The sequence below is a fragment of the Melospiza georgiana genome, chromosome 2 (assembly GCF_028018845.1).
Source record: "Melospiza georgiana isolate bMelGeo1 chromosome 2, bMelGeo1.pri, whole genome shotgun sequence".
Lineage (NCBI taxonomy): Eukaryota > Metazoa > Chordata > Aves > Passeriformes > Passerellidae > Melospiza > Melospiza georgiana.
In genome coordinates, this window is record NC_080431.1 from 104888286 (window position 1) to 104904540 (window position 16255).

Consider the following 16255-nt stretch of genomic DNA (forward strand, 5'->3'; position numbering starts at 1 on the left):
ATTATCAGAGTATATACAAGTGAACTAAAAACATCAGTCCTTTCATTGATGTGAAAAATAAGAACTGCTCTTTATGTAATTAGCAGTGAGACATGCAAGCTGTGAATAAAACTGGAAGAGAAAATCATCTGGAGAAAACAGACTTTTTTTTTTTCAAAAGGGAACATCTAAAAAGAAAACAAAATACAAACCCAAACGTATGGTACAACAAGAAAGGTAAAAACACAGTTCTACTCTGAAACTTATGTCTGTGGTGACTAAAACAGAAGGGACAGAGGAGAGGGGGAAGAGAGAGATACATGAGTAGAGAGACCAGCCAAAACCATGGGGAGATATTTGGCAAAGAAAGTTTCCATTCAGAGCACCAGATTTATCACACTGTTACTGAATGGAAGGGAAATACAGTGAGATACATAAGTAGAGCTGACAGCATAAAATCAAGGCTTAGTCACCTTTTAGCAACTGCAGAGATTCTGCAGCCACTCTCATACTGATGAAGAAAAGTCATAAAATGGTAGAGTCATGCTTCCTCCTCTTCTGGGTGTAAGAATCATGACTTTGTTTGGTCTCTTATGCACACAGTATCCTACATTAAAAGGTTTCTTAGCAGCAGAACTACTGCTCTGTATTAGAGCAAACATTATGCTGTTCCTTCCTTTGGTGATCTCAGTTCAACAGGAAAAGAGCAGAAGATGGTGGAGATTGAAGGAAAAGCCCAGCATAAAGCACTTTATGCTCTGCAATCTGACAAATGCTCCACTCTGTGCTCAGAAGCTGCTGCACCCAGACAGAGCCCACCCACACCACACGGGCCCATGGCATCCCCCATGCAGGAGCAGCTGCCACCAGCCAAGAACACAAAATTCCCTTTGGTCAAACACCATTTCCCTGGTGGTAAAAGAGGTGACAATGGAGGTGGATAAGGCAGAGCTGTCAGTCCCTGTCACCATGATATTTTCTGAAAAATCCCTTCGCCAGGATTTTTATCCTGAGCAGCCTCAGAAAAGAAATGTAAACAATAATTACCTGATTGCTTGGAATGTGGTCTGGAGGTTGCTTACCAACAAGTGCATCTTTGATTGGTTCCATGTGGATTGTTTTTAATTAATGACCAATTCCAGTCCAGTTGTGTCTGACTCTGGTCAGTCGTGGGTTTTTATTATCGTTCTTGTCCAGCCTTCTGATGTCTCCTTTCTCTTTCTTTAGTATAGTTTTAGTATATAATTTCTTTTAATATAATATTGTAATATACTAAATAAGCCTTCTGAGAACTTGGAGTCAATTCCCATCTCTCACCTTGTCCTGGGGACCCTCACAACAACACAAGTCCCCTTTAGTACCTGATATCACATTCAAGACCATGAAATTAAAAGGTTCAAGTTCATGCCTGGCAGGTATCTCTCATGCCAAGGTGTGTCCCAGCTACAAGCTTGGCTGTGACTGACAACCCCACTACCAAACCTGACTGAACTCTCCCTGCTGGAATTGCTGACAGCTTCACAGCCTCTCCTTCAGCTCCAAGGAGGCAGGAGTTTCGTCCAGCCCACTTTATTTCATATAAAGTTCTTTCTTTAAAAAAAAAACCAGACTTGGTTATTAGAGATGGGTTTATTTCTAACCCACACTACTATTTGTACTCTAGGCCTGAGCCAGATAAAAGGAACATGAAGTGCAAAGCAGCACTTCTCGTTGTGAACATATTTATAATAAAACTCTACTATTTGGATTTTTTTCATTATTTTACCAAGAATCAATAAAGCATGCAAGATTACTATAATTTAAATGTCAGACATGCTCCAGTGTACGTTTTCTTCCAAGTACCATGCATTATTCTACCCTTTTTCTTTTTATTTTTTTTTTCTTGAAGCCACTTACAGGAGAATTACTGTGTGCTATGAGACTGTTCTTAATCACCTAAATAAAGCCCTGTAGCTACTTGGCTCTATGTATACATTATAATGTGTTCAGAAGCCCATTGGACTTGCACCTCTGTCATCACTGCAGCCAGCTGCAAGTGCATCAAGACTGCTCTGTCCTGTGGGATCTCAGCACCTCAGGACTGATGTGCAGAGAGACCGAGACCACCTTGGGGGGCTCGGGAGTCCTGGAATGTTGCCAGAAGTGTCTGGTGGCTGGACTTTGATCCTACAAGGGAGACGACACCTGTATGAGGATGGGAGGATTTCACTGGGGTAAATGGTGAAGGGATAAGTTAATTAGAGTGTAAAACACAGAGTTTAGGATTTCTGTACAGGGGGGTTTAGAGAAGTAAGATGGAGGAATTGGGACGTGTCCTGTCCTTCTTCTTCTTCTTCTTCGCCTCCATCTTCTGTGGTGATGTTGGCACTTTGGGATTGGTTATTACTAGAAGTGCACTGATCAATAAGGGTGACAGGTATTGGAGGAAAAAGGTAAATATTGTATACGTAATTTTGAGTATGAAGATAGGTGACCGCCCCGGGGGCTCTCAGTGTGCCCATGGCTGACATGCTGTGCAGACCTCTGTCGGGCCGAGAGAAAATCTTTTAGATAAACAACTAATAGAACTGAAGATCGAGAAAAAACCTAAAGCCTCTTCTCATCCTTTGAAGCGTGGGCTGTCCAAGGCCATCCCCGAGCCTTTCCAGGCCATAAATCAGCCGGTAGAAATCCGGCACTCTCCAGCACTAACAACCATCTGATTCGGGGAATCTACCCACAGCTGAGCAATTCCTGCAGCTTTACCACAGCTCAAGGAGGGCTGAGAGGAAGCAGGCATCCACATCCACTGCTGCAGCTGTGCTTTCCACTCCACTTTAGGGGCAAAGTTGTTTCCTGCCTTGTCCCCCAAAGCAGCCAGGCCTTCGAGGCAGCACCCACTCCCCTCCTCTCCTGCTGCCTTTGGGAGGACTGACAACTTCAGGGAGTGCCATGGCCCAAGTTCATCTCTCCACTCCCTAACCTACCTTCCAAGCTGCCCCCAGTGAAGAGGAAGGCTTTTCCCAGTATAAGTAAATGAGAGTTATTTTCTATTCCCCAAGGTCACAAACTGAGTAATAAGCTATGTGATTATCTTCTCTCCTATCCATGGCTTGAACTGCAGCTGTGTAAACTCTTGAAGAAATACATGTGAAAAAGGCCAATCTTCTCATCTGTAAATAGGACTTCTGTTTTTCTGAGGGAGCTGATTTCTGCATCCTCTGAACATGATGGTAGTTTGCAATACTGCTAAAATATGAAGCTATAGTTTAGATATCAACCCACAACTGCTTGATTTTTCAGCTCTTTGGTTAAAAGTTTTTGATGCAGAACTATTCCATCACAGACATTACACCATCACAGCTAAGATAGACAGCAACACTAAGAACAAGAAAAAGCAGGCCCCCAGAAAAGTATATGTGAAGCTTATACTGTAGTATCTGTACTGACATACACCATAATGGTGCAGGGCTTAAGAAAATATCACTTTTTGGGAAATCTCCACTAGAAGACATAGTTCCTTACAAAATAATAATAATAGCAATAGTAATAATAATAATAATAAATCATCCCAGTAGTTGGCATTTCCATTCATTAGATCTCTGCTTTCCTTCTGCCCTTGTAAAGTTGGTTCTCATCAAGAAGAATGTTGAGCTGGAAAAACAGCATTATTCAGAAAGCCATGAATCTCTCTTATGCCTGCCCTGGGAGCTTTCATGTGTCAGCTCTGCTGTGCTGGCAGCCCCCCATTAAATTACTGCTAACCCCACTGTAAGCATCTCTCCAGAATTCTTTTGACAACAGCTAGCCAACATCATCATTGAAAGAAAAACAAACCACGTTTAATGCAAACAAAATGTGTCTACTGAGCTTTTCAAGACATCAACCATAATACATGAGATACATGCAACATATAAAGGCTTCTGAATGTGAGGATTAAAGGCTCATAGAAAGACAAATCTGGAGGACAAGCCCTCTGCCATTCAGGCCACCCTCACAGGGCACCTCTGGGGCCTCCAGGCTTGACTGCAGCGCTGGGGCCAAGAGGTCCCAGCTCTCACAAACACCAGAGAAGGCCACTGGACAGGCTCTGTGATTGCCAAACCATCATTAAAAACACATCAGATCTTCATTAATGCAATCTGGCTTTTGAGGGAAACAACAAAGTCATGTTAAATCAGGGTGAAAAGCATTTTAATAATATTCAAATATGTTTCTTTAGAAATTCTTGCTACATTCAGTGTCATGACGTTGACACCAAGACAGATCATACTCAAAATCCAAGTTTATCTTAAGAGTTAGAAAAGAATTGATTTTAGAATCCTCATCAGTTCTCATTAAACTTGGTAAACTATCTATGAATGAAGGAAATCATCTCTCCAGGGGCTTACATTACACTCACATTGTGCTACCTAGTACTTCTCCAAATGATCAAGGTTTGTTACTTACTATAAGCTCAGCTACTGGGATTGAGAATTTATAGTGCAAAAAAGTGCAAAATTTGTTAAATTCTGTTAAGAAAATGGCCATGATTTAGAGCATCTGGTTAGTAATCAGATACTCCGTGGCAGAAACATGATTTTAAGATCTGTCAATAAGACAGAATGAGTCTCTCAACAACTACCTAATATGAGATAATTTAGATAAAAGAGCCCAATAGACAATAAATTTGCCTTCTGAAGCAATCCTGGAGAAAACCCATTTTCATTTTACATACTTCTTGCAAATGTATGTAGATTATGAAATATTGAAAGAAAAGCATTAAAGGAAACCTCACAGTCTGGCCTCTAACCTCTGTTTGGCCCCTAACCCAGAGGCTTATCCTGCCTCAAATCCTTAACCTCTTCCAAAAGCCCCAAATCCTGAATGGATCCTTCCCAGCTCCTGCCAGTTCTCATGCCCAAGCCATACAGAACCTCACATCTGATAATGCCAGTTGCATCTTTCAAAGCTTAAGGAGACAAACAGGAACATTTTTATTTATCTGCAAGCTCCAAGGCTCTACAAACTTCTGTGGAAGGAAACAGGAGAGATAGTCAGGAATTGGACATTATTTCAGCTCTGGTTACACTGCTCTTTCCAGGCTGTGGTTTTTACTGGAAGGCACAACAAGGAGACCCCTCTCCAGAAGAAAAAGTTTGTTCAAAAATTGGCTCAGGTTATTGAATCCAGCAAAAAAGAACTGGCTGAGAATAATGAACAACCTGCAATTCTCAGGACATTAGAGCAGAGGATCTAGAGCAGGGTTTTTTTTCTGTTAAATATGTTTCAGGCTAGGTCTAATCTTTTGACTTTACATTCTGTGACTAAATGGTTTAATCAGTAATGAGGCTAAAAAGCTTTGATGAAATATTTGTACAAACAGGAAGAATTAAGTTGCTTATTGAATAAAACCATCTCTTCTGAGGATTCACTTCATTTGCAATGTTCAGTCAGCAGAATTATTGTGGAAAAATAAATATGTTCCACATCATAAAACTCTAACACTCCAATACTCAAATTAAAGCTAAATTAGCCAACACAAACATGAAAGGTGGTTCTAATAACAGACATAATTTATGCCCCTGATGAGCCAAGATAAAATATTTATGTAATTACATTTTCTGTATTTAGAAAGATTATAAAAACCTAGAACAAAACATTTGAAAGACTATATAATGCTATTACTACTTAGATTGAAGACATCTTAGGACCAGGGTCCTAATTACAATTACTAATTACTTGGGACTGTATGTGCATTTTTACTTCCCCTTGAAATAGCTTTCTCTGCCCTGAAAAGGTTCAGATAATACCATCAAACCAGCAGGTGAACCCAACATTCAGAATAAAAGAAGGGATGAAGCTAAGAAATGCATCTAAAGCCCACACTGTGAGCAATAATCACAGTTTTCCAGACACCTCAGCATTTCAGCAATATCTCAGTAGAAAAAAAGATTCTTTCCTTTTTTATCTCAAAATATGTCACCTTTTTAGATTAGCTTGGCTGTGTTAAACATACTTACAAACAAAATGCCTTTCAAATTATGCAAATCTTGGAGCACTGCATGCATGAGGGATCCTGCCACTTCACCTACATAGCTTGGCATGAACCTGTGTTTGTCAAAATTCAAATTTGGGACTTCCCATGAACAAAAGAATCACCTCCTTTTGAAGTCACTGTTGTAGCATCACAATTCGGGGTAACAAAACCAGGAAAAGACAACTTCAGTGTGTACTTAAAAAAAATAATGTTATAAATATACTACTGAGATCAGCATTCAAGTGCTGGCTGTTCCACTCTCCCTAGACTAATCACAGGCTTAAAAGCTTATTTAACTGCTGAGCTCAAACATTTGTGTTTCAGTAATATATCTAAAGATACCAATGAAAAGTAAGCTGCACCTGGTTCCCAAATAAACATTGTCAGGCTTTGTCTCTGCAGAGACCTTAATGCCCCACTGCTAATCACAGGAGCCAAGAAATGCTGCAAGATGTGACTAAGTGTTCAAAGTTATTTATAAACATTAAGAATCCTTGGCCAAGGACAAGGTTCAAGCAATAGACTCTACTCAGAGTCTATTTTCCATAATTTATTGAGTATATAACATAATTTCAGAAAATGAACACTTATTTACTTGATCATCAGAGTGCCCACAAGTTTTATATAAGTGCTTTAAATCACTCATTTGAGGAAGCATTCATGCTTCTGTGCAATGACACAAGCTTTACCCCAGCCACTAGCTGCACACATTGGAGGTGTGTCAAACAGGAGCCACCCCAGCTGCCATCCCTCGTGGCACTGTGGCTTCAGACCCAGAAGAGATCCAAACCTTCTGATTCCTGTTAGTCCAACCCTACAGAGGGAAGTTTCAGGGCAGGGAACAGTGACCCTACTGCTACACCAAGCTCTCAGCAAGCTGCTGGGACAGTCCCCGTCCTCCATCACCTGTCCCTGCTCACACAGCCCCTCTGTGTGTGCTGTGGTTGCCAGATGCAAGGGGAGAGGGCAGGAGAGCCCTCCTTTTGAGCAGCCACCTCTCATCCATCGTGTAAATCTGCACCCTCAGCATGCACAGTGCGAAAATCATTCCTTGCATGGAGTCAGCAGTGGGATACAAGCAGGGCTCCCAATCACAGGAGGAGGCAGGATGTCCTGGGGGAAAAACTGGTGCCAAGGGAAGTGGTGAAGGGTAGAGGGCAAGGAACACAGAAAGCAGATTAGGTATGGTCATTAGGCCTGGCCAGTGATGAATAATTCATGGATATCTCAGGAGCCTTTATGGTATTGTTCTTTCTGAAGGAAATACCTATTCGTTTCCAGAGGCAAGAAGTGCCTTTATGGCTTACATGCTTCTCTTTAAACACAAATATTCATAAAAGCTTTCTTAAAGCTATCATAAAAGCTTTCTTAAAGCTGGGCATTATTAAATGTTTACTTACTTACTTTACTTAAAGTATGCCTTTCAGTTTCTGTAGGCAATATTGCTGCAGAAGTTTTGCACAAATGTGCAAAATATCTTGTATTAAAATCCCAAAAAGGGGCATCTGCATGACCAAATATTCGGTGTCAACAAAAGTCCATTGTGTTACTCTGACAGAAAGCCATAATTTTATTTTAATAAATCAGATCATACTTTAACTACATAACCTAATTTTTTGCATGGTTATATTAGAAAACTATTGTCTAAAAATGAGCTAAAAGCTTGATTTTAGTTGTCAATCAAGAAAAAACAAAACTACCTGACTATCATGAAATGTGACTAATTTTTTCCTTTCTTTCAAAGAAAGAAAGAGACAAACTTTATTTTGAAAGCCTTAAGCTACAATAGTTCTGCTTGGAAGAATTCTATATTCTTGCCAATTAGGTGTATTTTTAATGATCTGAGATATTATCACTCTGGTTTGTTGTTACCCATAGAGGTGAAAATAGTGAAGATTTCATCTTAATAAGGAAGAATTAGTGATAGCTACCTATTAGCTCATAATTAAAGAAAATCTTAGAGTTTTTAATTCCTTCACATATTTCTATAGCCAAGGTTTTTAAAATATGTGTGTGTTGTTTGTAATTAAAGACATACAGAAAAATTCAGCAAGGAATAAAACCCCACAGAAACAATTTCTAGTGACTCTAGTGACTCCCCAGCCCAGCAAAATGCTCAATTGAGTATCAGCAAGTGCCTTCTCCATCACACTGCCTGTGCTCCTTCCCCTGCTCACGGCCCCAGCTCTCTGGCAGGATCCTTTAACACAGCACTCACCAATTTCATCCCTTCAGGAGCCCCCTGCATCCGGCACAGCAGCTGTTTCCCTTCACTGCCCTGCCCAGATGAGTTTGCCTTGCCAATCCCTCAGCTAAAGAAAGTGCTCTGGACAATTACCTCCTGCACCAGGATGAGCATTTGGAGATGGTGTAAGAGAGAAAAGCAGGAGAATTGTTTTGGCAAAAGGGCCACGCTCCAGTAACTGCCTATGAATACAGGCAGGGTTAAATGAGCTGCCTTGTGGCTACCCCAAGGGTTGGGCAGCATTAAAGGCTCTGCACAAGGGCAGATTCCATGCTCTTACAGGGACAAACACACACAGCACCACTGCAGCAGTGAGAAAAGGACATGGTGAAAGATACTACCAGGACTGAAACTCATTGAATTGTTTCCTTATGCTCTTCTACTCACCTGTGCTTACTTGTCTGTCTTATCACTCCACTGCACATTCCTCAGGGCAGGAAGTTGCTAAATGTACAGCATTTTGAACCACAAAACTTGCAAATCTCTCAATAAATTATTAACGGTAACACCAAAAGCAATTACAAGCTTTGTAAAAAGTGATTGCCATTATGCTTATTTTTATAACTAGGTTTGTGGCTCTTTGCCCCCCAGCACAGAATTAAGCTCTACAAATTGGGTTGCCATTAAGTATCTAGACCAGATAGTCATGTAAATTTTTCACTAGTAATTATCCTATTGTGTCTTTTATGATAGCAATGCAGTAACTTTCCCAGTACTACCTGAATAGCATGAGCAAAACCACCTTATAACTTCAGAATTGCTGCCCACTGATAACAAGGGTTCAGATGAGGATATCTTTCCATTGCTGCCAGCTTTTCAAACTTGCAATGATTTTTGAAGCAGCTAATTTTATTTATCCAGACCATTTTCACCCCTGGGAACAAAGTGGTCTTTGCTGTCTAGAGCTCAGGTAGATTGATGCACTGCAATGAAATATTCTTTACATCCTTGCAGTAAAACTGCTTTTGAATGAGTGCACAGCTGCCAGCATGTGCTTGATGTATTTGCTTTGAAATTATGTAGCCATTTCTATTGATCCCTCACACAGGTAATTTTCTGCGTGCCAGTGAAGTCTTCAGAATCCTATGCATTTTGTCATAATTTATCAAAGCTATTAATAAATTTGTAGAAAAGTGGCTTACAATAGCTAGATCTAAGAGGGCTGGAATAAAAAATCCTGTAAAATTTTAATGATGACCGTTGAAAATGTCACATGAATTTTCTGCTGCTTAGAAAAAACCAATATTTATTACAAATACAAGCATGATAAAAGATTTGTTTGCCACTCTCCTTCAGCTGCAGCGTGCAGTGATTACCAGTGTTCTTACCCACACCCAAATGCTGTCAGGAATATTTTGAAGACGCAAAACAACCCCAAAAAACCAAAAACCTAAGGAACACAAATGTTTGACAATACAAATATAATCTACAGTGTCAATCTCATGGCCTATTACCATTCATAATTTTAACCTTATGAACATATCTAATCATCAAAATGCACAACCATCACCTTAACTGTATAAGTAATATTACTGTATTTTGCTTTTTATTCTTTCTTTCAAAGGTGCATCTTTCTTAGACTCCCTTTTTGCACAGCAAAGGTACCACATCTTTTAGTTTATTGCCTTGAAGAGGAAGTTTTTACCTTCTGTTACAATTCTGACCAATGTTTTCAGGGGTTTTACATTATTCTGCATGAAAGAATTAAAGGAATACTATTTGCCCACTTTTATTTCCACTTACTAATAAATAAAACCTTTTCTAGGTATTTACAAGGGTATTTGCTTCACTGGGCAATGGAAGGGAAGAAAAACCTTTTCCAGAATTTTTGGAATAGATGTATGTGAATTTTAGGCTTTTCTTCAGTCTTTTAGGTACATTTTAACTAAGATATATTTGGACTCGATCTCCTAGTGTGTATTTTCCAAATAATTGGCAATTATTTTTGGTTATCAGTTTTGCATAATGCCATCCTTTACCCTGTATCTCCCCAAATACACACCACTCTGACCTGTAAGTGATCAGCCTCTACTGACTTTCTTCAGCACTTAAATAAACCTTTCCAGCACATTCTCCATGTGATTAGGGAGTCACTTGTGATTTAGCAAATCCGTTCAAAGTTTTCTTTAGCTATTTCAAAGAAACCTCAGATATTCAAATTCTCCTATCACAGAGACCTATTGGGAAGTTCTGACCAGCTTGTGATTCAAGATCTCAACATCCATCAAAACAGTGAGAACTTGAAACAGAGTCTGCTCTTTATATTAGAGAGATATTTTATGATCTTGATTTTATGATCTTGACAAAGGGACTTTTACAACTCAATTGAATAAAAGAAAGAGAAATCTGTTATATTCTTATCCTTTTTGTCTGTGGATACTGTTAAAATGGTGATATTGAATTCTGCATTTACTGATCCTACACCTTTCCACAAAATTAGGTCCTAGCATTTTAAGATGAACCTTAGACAGTTTCCTCCATTGTCACACAGTGTGCACCTGAACCCAGGCTCCTGTAGGAACTTCCCATCCAGCTCATTTGATCCATCCCCTTTTGTCTTACCACCTATCATGTGTTATCTTCATGGTTTTAAGATTATTGTAATGCATTTTACATTCTTTTAATGAAATTTCTCTCCCATTCTTCTGTCACTCATTACTTCAGCCACTCCCACACATTCTCACCAATGCTGTTGTTTTCAAATAAAAGCAATTTCAGCATGAGTTAAAATTATGAATCTTCAATGCTCCTATGGATCTAATTGTGGAAACCCAGACTAGTCTAGTGACAGACATTTTATGCTGGGAATCTATATCACTTTTAAGTTTTAGTGATTTCAACAAAATACATTATTTTACAATAATGCATCTGTGGTTGTAGGAAATACTGTGACACCCATCTGTTTCCTTAGAAGTAGCAGTCTTCTCTCTTTAGGTCTACATAATTGGGAAGAATAAATGTTGCCTAATGCTTTCCAGCATAGAAAGCAAAACCTGCAAAACAATTCATTACAAATAAATTAAAAGAAACTCTGTGATCTGATAGCAAAGCATATCAATGATAATAACTTCTGAAGCATTCCATATGTTTCTCTTTGATGCCTCTTAGTCAGCATGGCTCACTAACTGGTCATGTGTGGTGATTTGAGCTCCAGGTCACTCTCTAGCAGAAGCCATTGGTGGGCAGAAAGGTGCGGCTGACTTTGTTATTGCTGACTAAAAGAAAGATGACAACAGACATCTGCTTCAGAAGATCTGGACTAAAATAAAGTTACTGTATTATGTGGTAAAGCATAAAGGAGACGTCACTGTTTTCAGAACTGTACAGCAAAGACCCTGACTCCACATAGCCTGAATTTTATTTTTTTAACTGTGTTAAAAAACAGATGAAGAAACCCCACAAGTCTGCAAAGCACAAAAGGATCTGCAAAGTGACTGCTTGTTAAGCACCATTTCTGCAGTGGCTCAGATCAGTTCTGACAGTGCATAAAAAGGCATCCCTAGAGAAACTCCAGGATTTTGTGCATTGAGATCCCCCTCTCTAGAGACATGGGTTTATGTAAGTGTTCACAGATGTGACATGACACAGAAAAAGAGAAGAAAAGTAAATAAAATGTCTGCAATGTCTTGATATCACTGGAGAACAGAAGGACTGGGCTAGAGAATAGTGTATTTACTATTCCAAATCATTCTCTTTGCCTGGCTTGGAAAATTGATCAATGTGGTCAAATCATCAGCTTAGTTTTTATAAAAGACAAATATCCTTCCACTGTGGCAGAGGGAAGAAGAAAATGCAAAAAAGCAAGCTAATGAAATCTCACATAGAAACCTCAGTAATGTAATTGTCTTTTTATCTATGCTTGCTGATGACCACAGCTCCACCCAGAAACCAGCCATCTTGGGGAATTAAATCATTCTGGTCAATAAAGCATAAAGTGGACAGGAGAAACCTCTTAAAAGCCATTTTCATGATCAGAAACACTGTTAAACACTCACATGAGAACATTCCAAATCAGGCAAAGCTACACAGTTCTACAAGCTAAACAGAGGTCAATGAGGGCAAGCCATTAAAGGATATTTAATGTACACAATTTATTTTTACATTTGCAGTTTCTCTTCCTACCACATGTGTGATTACTTTTCTTTGGTTACATGCATATTGTTCAGGACAAAGATGTCCTATAGGATTGAAAATAGCTTCATATGTGGCAAACACAGCCCCAGATGGACTTCCCAAGTTTTGGGGTTTTTTCACCCAGTGCCAAATTGTTCAGTCAAGTAACAATTTCTTATGACACATCAATTATAGAATTAATTATTTTACTTTCATATAAGCTCAAACAAAAGCAGCAGTATTGTGTACATTGCTATGATTCATCCTCATCATGGAAGATCCACAGCTTTTTCTAGTTTATAGATTTTTTTTCCCCCACAAATATTTATGTCCAGCAATCCAAAACTTTTAAACAAACTGTAAAGTCTTTAAAGAGGAGCAGGAAATTAAGTGCACCTAAATTGTAATCTGTTCTTTGTAACATGGTACACAGCTCTTCCAAAGGAAAACCAACTGTTTACTCACCATCTCACTCTATGGCTTTTGAAGATTTAGTATAAATCCTGGCACTGTTTTTTAATTTCTAATCTTAAATAATTACACATAGTTTTAGAAAAAACACAGATGTAAAACTATTTATTTTCTGCTCTGTCATCTTTCTCTGCTTTACCAGAATATTAAGGGTGGCTAAATTTTAAATGTTTAGTTCAGTAAATTAATTTAGCCACATTACTTCAAAATCTAACACAAAAATCTAATTCACAATGCCTACAACTCATTCACCAAAGAGAGATATTCAAAGCTGTTGCTTTCCTGAATCTTCCAGTTTATTTTCTAAGCCATTATGTTTGTTACAGGGATCAATTTACAATTTATGTTGATCTGCCAGCGGATTCAAATTAAAATTAATTGTATAAATTTGAGCACACATTGGCTGTTCTTTGCTTAACGTTCATTATCGGGGTAAGGGTCTAAAGCACAAGAGGAAGGGAGATGTAGGGCTCTGAACTCTGCGTAATGTTTCATTGTCAAACTAGCATTGGTTTAGCAGCAACACTATAGGCACAAACACTAATTTTATGGCAATTTAATTATGCAAATTTTAAAAACTGTATCACTGCTTATAGGAGAATAGTATTGCTTTTACCTTACTGATAAGTGTGACAACATCACCTTCCCGGATTGTGAGTTCATCGTCGTTCTGCGCTTCATACGGAAATATCACTTTGCAATACTCCTTGTCTGAAAGGAAGAACATTCACTGTGATAAATTATCACTTTATAACAACTGCTTATTCAAGGGTGAATAATCTTCATAAAATATTCCATTAGTGTCTCTTTGTGCTGCCTCATTTCCTTGCCATCTTTCTCTTTGTATTTTAGACCTTCACAAACAACATGAAATATTTAAAAAACTGCAGGCTGATAAGCATTCCCACACACGTCATCCAGGGAGTCAGCTCTGTAGCCCCTAGAACCATTATCTCAAATGAAATTGCTCCAGACAGCAACCTGCCACCAGCCTTTCCCTTAGAGTAAACCTGTATCTGCCACTCCCTCCCATAGTTCCACTGGTACAGCCTCCCACCAGACTGCATAAACTGGAAACATAAAGAATACAGTAGGGTGACACAGCTTACCTACCCCCTTGTGTGCAAGAAAGCAGATATTTATGAATCCATACAGATGGTACAACAATAAATAAGACATTAATGAATGTTACTCCATTAATAACTAAACCACCTGTACACTCAGTGTAAGAGTTTTGAGTATTACTCCAAAGTTTCCTTGATTCTTTTTCCTTTACTGTCTATAAATAAGGGCATCATCTCAACTTTCATCTGGAAAATACAGAAGCCAGCACTCCTACTCAGAAATCATAAAAAGCAGTTGTCATGAAAAGCAGTTACTTCCATGTTGCTGTGCAACAGATGAGTATGTCAATGTGCCTTACAAATAAAAAGGGAATATGTTTTACAGCTGTTAAACTATGCATAAAAATATGTGATACTCCAAGACAGCAGGTCTAAAAGGACTAAGTAAACTACTCTACTGTTTGTAGAAGGGCATGTGATTTTGTAGAAATGTTCACCTCCCTTTAAATGTCTCATTTTTGATGACTTCTCTGTCTAGCCAACTTCCATATTCAATGCAGAGAAGTACTGGCAGGCCACAGAAATCCAAATCAATTTGAAATAACAGGACTTATTCTTTTATCATTACTATAGAGAGAACCTGCATTATCACACTTGAGGGTATCTGAGGCTCTACCAGGGGGTCAGTTCAGCTGCCCAGACACTAAGTGCCTTTTCAGACACTTGTGAGTGTGTAAGACACATGCATAGTATGGCAGAACCTATGGAATTCCCAGGTTCCTCTGGTCTGACAGCTGGAGGTAATTCAAAATACCATGGGGGTATCTCAAAGAGCTCCAGATGCAGGCTACTGATTTCAGCCCCCAAGCTTTGGTCCTGTGTCTAAATTTAGATTCAGGCATCCAATGTTAGAAACCAACCTGGTCCAGGGCACTAAAGTCAATGGAGACCAGGTCACTAAACTGAGCAAAGCCTTGAGAGCCACTCCTGACTCCAGGAGCAGACACCTACATTTGATTACCTGAACCATTTGCTCCCTGGACAGCAGTGACAGACGTGTAATGGGACCAGCCCCCAAAAAATCCAGATACCAAACTCATGATTATAACCCAAACGTAGGGCTCTGACACATAAGCTCCCTCCAAACTTCTAAAGTTTAGTGAGAGGAACACCAGCTGTAAAGAAACAGCCCAGAAATGTGCATCTGAAAATTTGCTCTCTGCAAGCACCATCAGCCTGAGAAATTAAATAGCACTAGTAGGGAATGGGAAAGCTCTTCATTTCACACACAGTCATTCAGAAACAGTATGATTTTTATGTGTCATTGGTTCAAGCAAGCAAGAACTTCTTAGGCTTTTCAGATTTCTTATTCTGAACACAAATATTTAAAATGTTTGATGACCATTACAGTTGGTTTTCTGGCCATGCCCTGTATTAGGTCTGGCTGACATGGAGTTAATTTTCTTCACAGCAGCCCACATGGTGCTGTATTTTTGATTTGTGACTAAAACTGCACTGGTTACACACTGGTGTTTTCACTGTTGCCCAGCATACCTACACAGCTTTCTTTTTCCCCCTTTTTCTATCCCCCAAGTAGGGCAGGGTGAGCAAGAAGCTGTAGGGGACACAGTAGCTGACCCAAGATGAGTAAAGGGATATTCTGTGCCATATGGCCCCCTGCTCAGCAATAAAAATGAATAATGCAATAAATGGCTTTGGGGGTATTTCCATTCCTTGGAGACTGGCTGGACATTGATCCACTGTAGGTGGTGAAAGAATTGAGCTACTGAATGGTGGTTGCCTTTGTGCTGCCTCTTTTTATTTCTCTTTCATTTGTTTATCAAACTGTCTTTATTCATTGATTTTCTCGCTTTTGCTTGCTCGGCTCTCTCCCATATGGGGAGCAAGTGGCTGGGTGGAGCACAGCTGCTGGGTGGGCCAGCTCACCACGCCTCCCCTGGAGTCGCTGGAGAAACAAAATTCAGGTGAAGAAAATGAACAAAAGTTTTGAGGGAAAAGAAGTGAGCAAGAGAGGGAAATCCTTTTCCCTGTTCTGAAAGCAGAGAACGCTATGAAATAAACATTTGGTGACTTTTCCAAACCACTGGGCATGTGAGAACCACCAGGTCACAACTCAGATTCAGAAGATGAAATGGATGTCCAACTGCTGCTTTACTGCATTCTGAGGAAGGGTTGGGATGTCTCCTTGTGGACTTGGCTAGGTTGTTTCACCTGCTCACTGCCTTGCCTTAGAGACAGTATAACAACATTTTATGTAAAACCTGGTAGAAAGCTGACACACACTAACTTAGGTGGATGCAGAGCAGCATGTAGATAAATATGAGATTCAACACATTTTACACTTCAGTGGCATGCTACCTTAAA

The 16255-nt window shown here is 39.4% G+C and overlaps 1 protein-coding gene across 3 annotated transcripts in view; it reads right to left on the minus strand.

Annotated features, from left to right (window-relative positions):
- SH3KBP1 (SH3 domain containing kinase binding protein 1) overlaps positions 1 to 16255 on the minus strand; it is a 213125-nt gene that overhangs the window by 40234 nt on the left and 156636 nt on the right. For all 3 annotated transcript variants that reach the window (XM_058045216.1, XM_058045215.1, XM_058045217.1), the window contains one exon: positions 13423 to 13517. In XM_058045216.1, coding sequence (XP_057901199.1) covers positions 13423 to 13517 — 95 coding nt within the window. The remainder of the gene's footprint in view (positions 1 to 13422; positions 13518 to 16255) is intronic.